Raw genomic sequence first — 10,388 nt, forward strand, 5'->3', positions numbered from 1 at the left:
CCCAGTGTAAACTCTCTGTGGCGAGCGTCATCGCCACAACGGCGAGTTTACTCAGCAGCAATGTCGATGCAGCATCCACGGAGGGCCGTGGTAATGGGAGCCAGATGTGGAATGTCGCAGTTATGTGCGTGTTATCATATAATACGGAGCCACATAAATGTAGCAAGCACCTGAGAGGGCTGTTTACGATTGCCTCACACCCCCGGGCTGTTGACACCAGCCGCTGCAGAATCTATTGTCAAACTGAGGATGACACTTTTCAGATTTATAAAAATGTGTGTGAGCACACCACGCAAACACACCCACACCATCATTTCTCGCCACATCTCCTGACCTCCCTGACCTTACCTGACCCCTGTCCTGTTCCCCTCCATGCTATCCTTCCCTCTCTCCTCTCCTCTTCTCATCACTTCTCTCTAATGTCCTCTTCCCTCTCTCCCTCACCTCTCATCCACCTCTTCTCCTCTTTTCTCTTCTCTTCCCTCTCTCCCTCACCTCTCATCCATCTCCTCTCCTCTTTTCTCTTCTCTTCTCTTCCCTCTCTCCCTCACCTCTCATCCATCTCCTCTCCTCTTTTTACTTCTCTTCTCTTCTCTCCCTCACCTCTCATCCATCTCCTCTCCTCTTTTTACTTCTCTTCTCTTCCCTCTCTCCCTTACCTCTCATCCATCTCCTCTCCTCTTTTTACTTCTCTTCTCTTCCCTCTCTCCCTCACCTCTCATCCATCTCCTCTCCTCTTTTTACTTCTCTTCCCTCTCTCCCTCACCTCTCATCCATCTCTTCTCCTCTTTTCTCTTCTCTTCTCTTCCCTCTCTCCCTCACCTCTCATCCATCTCTTCTCTTCTCTTCTTTGCCTCTCCTCTCATCCTTTCCTAGTCCCATCTCTCCATCTGTTTTCTTATCCAATCATCCGCACTTCATCTATCATCTGTCTCCTCTCCTCCGCCATGCTTTCCATTGTCCATCTCACCTGGCCTCTGTGTGTGTGTGTGTGTGTGTATGTGTGCGTGTGTGTGTGTATGTGTGTGTGTGTGTGTGTGTGTGTGTGTGTGTGTGTGTGCGTGTGTGTGTGTGTGCTGGCTGCAGGGCTTCTTCCGGCGTAGCATCCAGAAGAACATGGTGTACACCTGCCACCGAGACAAGAACTGCCAGATCAACAAGGTGACGCGCAACCGGTGCCAGTACTGCCGGCTGCAGAAGTGCTTCGAGGTCGGCATGTCCAAAGAAGGTGAGTCACTTTAGCCGCGAGCCATACGTCATCCAGGCTGACAGAACACACATGCAAGCAAACACACAGAGACACACACTTAACACACAACAAGTTCTGCTACAGGTGATATACTTTGTAGATGTGTATACACCATGTAAAGTGTGCCTTAGTGAAAGTCATCTTTCTCTGATCAGTTTGCTAGTTGTTTTACATTTACAACACACAAGCATCACACACATAAACACGAGACACAAGATGGAGATAGTTTAAGAGAGACATAAAATTCAGCCCTGTGGACTGTAGCCTTCAGTTCAGTACTGAAGACAGTGCAGCTGACTGGACACAACATTTATAGAAAAGCCCTGAGGGAAACAGACTTTGTGTACAGTTCTAGAGCGTTGCCTACACAATGAATGTATTTGTGTGAAGGCCAAGTACATCTGTGCCTGTGTGTCAACATGTGTTTGTTTACAGTACTTCTGCATGTTTGTGTGAGAGTTTTTATGTGTTTGTGTGTGTGTGTATGTGTGTGTGCGCGCACATATGTCTGCAGTCTGTGTGTGTGTGTGTGTGTGTGTGTGTGTGTGTGTGCAATCTATGCGTGTGTGTGTGTGTGTTTATGTCTGAATGTGTGAAGTCACGCTGCGCCCCTGCTATAAGTGGATATCCTGCTAGGAAGGAAAGCGTGGGATGGGGTGGGTTTGGTCATGTACTGAAGTCATTACAGAACCAGGAGGCTGGGTGGTGGGGAGCTAATAGTCACGCATCTCAACACATACAAACACTCACATGCATGTGCGCGCACACACACACACCCTCACCCACACACCCACCCACCCACACACACACACACACACACACACACACACACACACACACACACACACACACACACACACACGCACACACAAGCACAAGCACAAGCACAAGGTCACACACTTCATGTATTGACAAAGTTACAGTCACAGACAGACTGTGTCCATTGTCACAAAATGCATAGACACTCATGCCCTCATGGTAGTACCTCACACTCGCACTCACACAAAACACACACACTAGTACATCTCTGGGAGCACACACACACACGCACACACACACACACCACACACACACACACACACACACACACACACACAAACTCGCATAAACCCACAAACTGGCCTCCCACACCCTGTACCCCTGTCTTGTCTAATTTCCCTCCAGCCACAGCTCCTCTCATTAAGGCAAACAAACCTGTGGAAAATAAGCTCTTTCCATTTCCAAGGAGGTGGCCCAATGGCATATGTCAAGCAAACCAACTGACAAACAGAACCACTGAGCAAATAGTCCGCTTTGCACTCTGTTATTTACTATTTCAGTCGAAAATTCCACTGACTGCTCATTGTAGCCTTTTCTCTGTGGTAGCTTATGAAGTAATGCCTCAAGAATGCTCCCACCACTGTTGTACTTATTGGTATTAGAACACCCCCTTGTGTTGATCAATGGTAACAACATATATGCAGTGTATCATAGATAAGATTTCTGGTCTTGCATGTGAAATATCTGAACCCCCCCCCCCCCCCCTTTCTCTGTCTCTTTCTCTCTCTGTCTCTCTCTCTCTCTCAGCTGTGAGGAATGACAGGAATAAGAAGAAGAAGGACATTAAGGAGGAGGTGGTGCTTCCGGAGAGCTATGAGTTGAGTGGAGAACTGGAGGAGCTGGTCAACAAAGTTAGCAAGGCCCACCAGGAGACCTTCCCCTCACTCGGCCAGCTGGGAAAATACACTACTGTAAGAGACACACATAGTGACACACACACACACACACTTACATTTATGTACATACATGTTCCAAAGACAAATTTAATCATGCACATGTTGTGAATACATTTGGAAACACAAACATAATATCGGATACAAAGACATAGAGGTGAAACGATCAACTATGAATGAATAAAAAACGTAAAACCTAAAACTTCAAAGAACCTACTATTCTGACGTAACCTCGGTTTCTCTCTCTCTCTCTGTCTGTCGTGCCTCTCTCTGGTCTGATCAGAACTCTAGTGCGGACACCAGAGTGCAGCTGGATCTGGGGCTGTGGGACAAGTTCAGTGAGCTCTCCACCAAGTGCATAATCAAGATCGTAGAGTTTGCCAAACGCTTGCCCGGATTCACCACTCTCACCATCGCTGATCAAATCACCCTGCTCAAATCAGCATGCCTAGATATCCTGGTGAGATATCCTGGAATACCACACACACACACACACACACACACACACACACACACGGCTGGTCATAGCCACACACATGCACTGAATGTCTTAATTACAGATCATGATGCTCTGCGCTCAAAACTACCTCAAGAAACACCATAGCAGCCTCAGGCATACCACAAGCTCTCATTTCCATGAGGAATTGGCATTTATCTTTTATCCTCTCATTCTCTCTTCTCATCTTTTCCCATCTTATCCTTCTCCTCTATTCTACTCTTTTCTTTTTCTTTTCCTTTGTGATATACTCACTGTTTCTTTCTCTCTCTCTCTCTCTCTCTCTGTCTCTGCCTTTCTTTCCTCTCCCCCTCTCCTCTCCTCCTCTCCTCCTCTCAGATGCTGCGTATCTGCACGCGCTACACTCCAGAGCAGGACACCATGACCTTCTCAGATGGGCTAACGCTCAACCGCACACAAATGCACAACGCTGGCTTCGGCCCTCTCACTGACCTAGTGTTTGCATTTGCCGGGCAACTGCTGCCCCTGGAGATGGACGACACAGAGACAGGCCTCCTCAGTGCCATCTGCCTGATCTGTGGAGGTAAGAAGATGGACGTGTGTGTGTGTGTGTGTGTGTGTGTGTGTGTGTGTGTGTGTGTGCTTGTGTGTGTGTGTGTGTGTGTGTGTAATTTATCTGTGATTTGTTTTTGATTTTCCATTATCTCCAATTGATGACTGATTGGATTAAGTTGTACTCAGAGGTTATATTTCTCTGTCTATGACTGGCCACTGGGTGACTCTTCATGCCTTGTCTGTGATTGGTCACTGATTCCTGCTGCTCTGTCTGTGATTGGCTGCAGACCGTATGGACCTGGAGGAGCCAGAGCGTGTTGACCGGCTGCAAGAACCGCTGCTAGAGGCACTGAAGCTGTACGCTCGTCGCCGCCGCCCCAACAAGCCCCACATGTTCCCACGCATGCTCATGAAGGTTACTGACCTCAGAGGCATCAGCACCAAAGGTACACACATATACACACACTTTTACATACATAGAGACACACACACACACACAGTAGATACACACAGGCACCCCAATGAAGTTACCCACAGACACATAGCTACACACACACATACTGTATATAGACCTTATACTCATACACGTGCTCACACACTCATCAACTGCAAGTGCACAAACACACACACACACACACACACACACACACACACATATATAGACACACACATACACACACATAAATCCAGACACCATTTTAAGTTACATATATACATGCATACAGACCACATAACCACACACACATATGCAAACAAAAATATAGAGAGTGGACTAAAAGAGTAAAAAAAAACACAGAATGAATGTCCTACGTTGTGTGTGTGTGTGTGTGTGTGTGTGTATCTGCAGGAGCCGAGCGAGCCGTCACGCTGAAGACGGAGATCCCCGGCCCCATGCCGCCTCTAATCCGCGAGATGCTGGAGAACCCAGAAGTGTTCGAGGAGGCCGCAGAGGCCGCCAGGGCAGCAGAGAGTGCCAGCGAGGCCTCCACCGCCTCGGCCTCCACCCAGCCACCCCCCGCCATCCAGGCCATCAAGCGCGAGCGCGAGGAAGAGGAATCGACCCTGGAGGAGGAGGACGATGATGAAGAGGATGGGGACGAGGACAGAGAGCGAGGAGGGGACAGCGACGACGAGGCCTGGGGCCTAACACCGCCTGACCCCACGAGGAAAGGCGCCACAGGTCGAGCCCAGTGAGGAGGGGGAAAACCAAGAGAGATGGAGAGATAGAGAGAAGAGGAAGAAGAGAGAGAAAGGGAAAGAGGAAGAGCACAGCATCTCTATCGACTGTCTGAACTCCTTTACAAACTGCAGCAGTATGCAACCCTTTGGTGTCTTATTTATCTTAGTGCTTGAGGGGTGCATACTTGAAAATACACACACACACATACACACACACACACACACACACACACATAAACGTGCACACACACACACATGCATTTCTCTGCACTCTATGCATACGGGAACAGGCCCATCTCAACAGATAAGCCAACCAGCTGGGGTCGGTTGTCCTTGGAGACGGACACATGCTTGAGATCATAAGCTAGTGTACTTAAAAAGAATCAAAGTTATGAAAGCACTACACATGTCCACCTCTGGACTAGAACGAATCAGAGGAGACAGAGCAGAAAAAAGACACTACAGTGCCATACCAATCACTGTGCTTGGTAATAAATGTGGCGAGGGATTTTGTTTACTCCGTAAAGAAAATGCAAAAAAAAAGAAACACACACTTAATAGGTGCTTTCACCTTTGATGTGTGTGAGGAGAGAAAAAACCTCAAATACCCAATCCAGCAAGTTTTGAGAAACAGAAATGTAATAATGATAAAGTACCATCTTCCACCGGTGTTCTTGGAAACAACTGTTATTTTATTTGACATTTTGTATTGTCTCATCTTTCTAATGGTATATATAAGCCTTTATATATAATATTGCTTTTGCATATGTTCATTTTTATGTGTTTTGTTTTCCTTTTTTTCATTTTGTTGCTCCAGACATTTGAATATGTATGTACACCTCTCCCATGTGCAGATACATGATTTTAAAGTTTCATGACAGACCGTCATCCTTCCTTTCAAATCTCCCAAACTTCTAATTAATTAAACTATTTACAGAAACCAAGTTAATGTAGGGCCATTCTATACTCCTTACTCACCTCCTATTGGTGGAGCTCATTGTAAACATTTTCCAGATGATACATTTAATATTGGGACCACAAATATGTTCATATGCACACTGCCTTCCCTGTTTCCCGGCACACATACGTAAACATACTGTTCCGTTTTCACACACACATCTTACCCGTTTAAATACAGTACTGCCCTTGTTAATATGTGTGTGATAGCAGTCAGATAGCAGGCCAAATGTTTGACTCAGGGCATCATTCCAAGGACCAAATCTCACCTGACTGGTGATCACGCCTCTATCACACTCTCCATGGATACTATAAGCTCTAGCACCAAGCATCACCAAGCCATTACTTGTGTTATCTCAAAAAGGCGCTTTAATTTTAGCTGCAGCCTTTGGCCAAGATGGAGGGGGGAGAAAAGGGAGGTGGTGTGGTTGGTGCCTCGGAATGGAAAGGCATACAACAGCAATATTCAGAGACATAACCATCTTTAGGCACTTGTCCATCAAAACAATATGGGATGAGTTTTTTGAAAAGTGCCGGACAGTGTAGTGCTAGATAAGCAAGTGTGTATGTGTTCTACGAATTTCAGCTTACATTGGCATCACCACATTTACATGTAGGAGTCCGAGTTCCTTTTCCCTGGTCTAACTGTGTACAAATGTATGTTTCCAATGTTGCATTCCTGAAACATCTCAGTGTGCGCCTTTGATTAGCGTGGTAGTCTTGTTGCCGTGACGTCCTCACTCTCGCTTTAAGCCCTGTTGGGATCCTTGTGTCTCTGGGGCCAGCACCTCATGAGGGACGAGAAGGCATGGGGGTTATGAGCTCAGTCTATTTATTGTTCTTATTTATTCTCGATTCCTCAGCTTGTACTTAACCAGTTCTCTTGAGGTGGACTTCATACTAAACCAGATTGTGCTGTGGCTTCCCTCACCTGACAGTTCTCTTTACTAGTATGGTGAGAGTTACATCCAAAAAAAAAAACAGACTAAGCCTTCTACTTGTGTAAGACACACCTAGAGCTGGTGTCCATGTAATACACAATATAGACAAAAGTACTGAGGCTTCTGCTAAAACTAGACTAGCGAGCCAGGCCCTCTTGACCAACATCACTGCCTGACCTCCCAAATGCCCTTCTGAATTAATGGGCAAACATTTCCACAACCACTCTAAAATCTTGTGGAAATCCTTCCCAGAAACAGTGGAAGCCATTACAGGGGGGGGGGGGGGGGCTATTACAGCACCATATTAATACCTATGTATTTAGAATGGGATGCCATTGAAATTCCTGTGGGTGTAATGGCAGGCGTCCCAATGCTTTGTCTATACAGTGTATCTGTCAAATGACAAAGAAATCACATTACATGTATCCCAGTTCATACAAATGCCCAGATGCCCAGTACAATGAGAGGTCTGTTGTGGACACGATGCAGTGTAACTTTAAGGCCACTTGTGTCACTCTTCCTACCCTACAGAGCTCAGGCAAAGAATGATTTTAAAAACACACGGGTGGTTGCTGATCAGGTCTGTACAGTATAGACTGCAGCCATCCACATGGTTTATGCATCAAGGATATGCATGCACTGATGTCAGGTGGTTTGACAGGGTATCTTTGGCCTGCAGTCTCTTCAGGTATTAAATACGTCCAAGAGTGGCTTAACAAAAACATGGAGAATACACAGTTAAGAGTTGACTGTCGTCTGTCCCTAAGTGTAGTTGTCGTCGGGTATTGTAACATTCATTGGGTCAGGACCACAGGAGTCAAGTGCTATGCGAAAATGTGTTATAACTTGTCTGCTTTCAATATGAACCACCTCCTGTCTGTACAATTCAAGAAGCCATCGTGTGTGTGTGTGTGTGTTTGTGTGTGTGTGTGTGTGTGTGTGCGCGCGCGCATGCATGCAAGCATGTACCTATGTTTGTGCGTGTCTGCATATGTGTGGGTGAATGTATGTATCTGTATGCACAATGTGTTCATTTTCTCAAAATATGATGAAAACCATATGTTGGGAAACACAGCCATACCTCTCCAACAGACAAAGTCAAATATCAGGTGCTGAGACAGAAAGACATAGCAATGTAATAGCAATAATTTCGACAGCATGAACTTTTAGCTTTAGCTTTAATCTTGTTCTGGAACAGGCAGACCTGTTTCAACGTAGCAGAGAGCCTACAGCACTGGAGTGGTAATGAGGGCCTAGGATATATGAAACATATATTGCATATCTATAGTAGTTACACATAGCATTTGATCTGAAGAGAGCGACACGTATATGTACAATTAGTCAATCATGTTGTTTTCTCATTCGGAGACCCAAAGCATTTATTGAGACAGGACATATAGGCCTATTTCATAGAGGTTTAGTAGTTGACATTTAGTAGATGTGAATTTGGACTTTTAATCCATCTCGGATGTGTCGTATGTACCATTTTTATGAAGAATCTCAACATTTGGTGACTTGGAATGTGTACATTTCTCAATGCACGTCCTCCTCACATCTTATTATTTCTTGTGCGTCTGTGTTATTATTTTTAAGCTTGATGACTATGTTTGGGTCTACATAATGGGTTAGAATTTCATAATAGAATGTATCATGCTATTATTTTATGTCTGTATAGTCTTTGTGTTGGATTTGCTATAACAGTGTAACTCTTAATGTACCTTTGATGTTATTGTTTGTTGAAAGAAAGAGAGAAAATCAGACAGATCTCCAAATTCAGGGAATTAATAAAAACAGCCTTATAGATCTCATGAAAGATCTCGTTACATCCCCTATAATTGAATTTACACTAGGCTATTGAAAAAGAAAAGTAATATTTTTTGACCTAAATTTTGATGGCTCGCTGTTTCTGTATGTCTCTTTTTCATACTGTTGTTTTGTTCCGTTTTTTGTTTTTGTGTGCCTTGAAACATCAATGATAAAGGGCTTCTCTTTTGCACAGAGGTCGTGGAAAGCTAATGCATCACCTGGCATGTTAGACTAAGTGGACATGTAGGCTACTTGGAAAGAACAAGACGTTTTATGCTCATGCTTTACTCATTTCTTGAATCAAGCCAAATACATTTTTCTATTACATTTACTCAATTGTTGAAAGCTCTGTTTTGATTTGTTGTTGCTGTTTTTTTTTTCAAATATCATTTTATAAAGAAATTTCTTGTTCAGATCTGAGCAGCTGTGTCTTTCTTCAAAACGCTTCGAGCGTCATCTTTCCATACCATAATGGTGGTGGCTTTTTGTCACAAGGGGGCAGTGTTTTGACATGTTAGCCTACTGTAAACTGAAACTCACCGCCTCGCCGGTCGGAAGTGGATCCTGTGGTCTCCTCCTAGGTTGGTTAGGAGCATGGTTCTAGACATTCTCTGGTTTTAGGTACACCATCCGAAGTTGCAGTCGTACTTGGTTACAGTAGCCTATCCTGAATGACATCCATTGCTGAAGCGAAATCACACCACGACTCTTTAAAGTAGCCTAGCCTAAAAACCCAGGTGAGCTTTCCCAATTCCCAGATAAATAGCTCACGAAGTTCTATGGGAGAGAGAGGGATGTATGTTTCATTGGTATTAATGGTATTCTCAGTGCTAAATGGTTTAATGAAAGTTACGCATCTTCTGTAGTTTTACCCCTTCAAGTGCAGTAGGCAATGGTTAAGTAGCCTAGCCAAATTACCCGCGCCACAGGACCAATAGTCCGCGAGCTCAATATAACCAGTTACATATTACAATTTTAGCGGGTTTTTCTCTATTGCATGGTTAACCGGGTCAAGATCACTTTTATTTTAACTCTAAGCGACTTAAAACATTTCGGTGAATGAAATATGCAATTGGCTAACCACAGGCGTTGTTGCCAAATCAGCCTTGTGGACACAAACTGATATTTTAGGTAGGCCCATAGGCCTAGCCGCCGATTCAGATGCCGTTAACTCAGCTGTCGTGCTCGTCGCCAAGCCACTCCAACCTAGCTTATCAGTGTGTGTGATTCAGGCTTCAAGTTAATTCTTCTGGTTTTCACTTCTTTAATATAGTTAACTGATATTGTAGGCCTAATATCACTTAAGTAGGCCTATTACTTTAGCCTACCAATTGTTTTCTTCTATTCAATTTAAATTTAAGGGCCTCCTCCACCAATTCCAACTGATACTCTTCATGGTTGGTATCAACCCTCAGAACAGCTTCATTAAATTTTGGAGGGAAGGACCTGCTTAATTCAGGTAAGTATTGTACATGTTACACCCAGGCACACAGGACATTAAGAATAAGACCTGCCCTTTTAAAGAAATATGC

The 10,388-nt window shown here is 44.6% G+C and overlaps 1 protein-coding gene across 2 annotated transcripts in view; it reads left to right on the forward strand.

The window, feature by feature from the left end:
* The window catches only part of LOC143104823 (retinoic acid receptor gamma-A-like), a 59,925-nt gene extending 51,084 nt beyond the window's left edge, over positions 1-8,841 (forward strand). For both annotated transcript variants that reach the window (XM_076269155.1, XM_076269156.1), the window contains 6 exons: positions 1,087-1,228; positions 2,816-2,979; positions 3,245-3,421; positions 3,797-4,001; positions 4,261-4,419; positions 4,821-8,841. In XM_076269155.1, coding sequence (XP_076125270.1) covers positions 1,087-1,228; positions 2,816-2,979; positions 3,245-3,421; positions 3,797-4,001; positions 4,261-4,419; positions 4,821-5,167 — 1,194 coding nt within the window. In that variant the 3' untranslated portion in view covers positions 5,168-8,841. The remainder of the gene's footprint in view (positions 1-1,086; positions 1,229-2,815; positions 2,980-3,244; positions 3,422-3,796; positions 4,002-4,260; positions 4,420-4,820) is intronic.
* The last annotated feature ends 1,547 nt before the right edge of the window (positions 8,842-10,388 follow it).

This window comes from Alosa pseudoharengus, unplaced genomic scaffold (genome assembly GCF_046254945.1).
Source record: "Alosa pseudoharengus isolate Yale_2024_CS ecotype anadromous, Long Island Sound unplaced genomic scaffold, YU_APseudo_1.1 YU_APseudo_1.1_scf_5, whole genome shotgun sequence".
Taxonomy (NCBI): Eukaryota; Metazoa; Chordata; class Actinopteri; order Clupeiformes; family Clupeidae; genus Alosa; species Alosa pseudoharengus.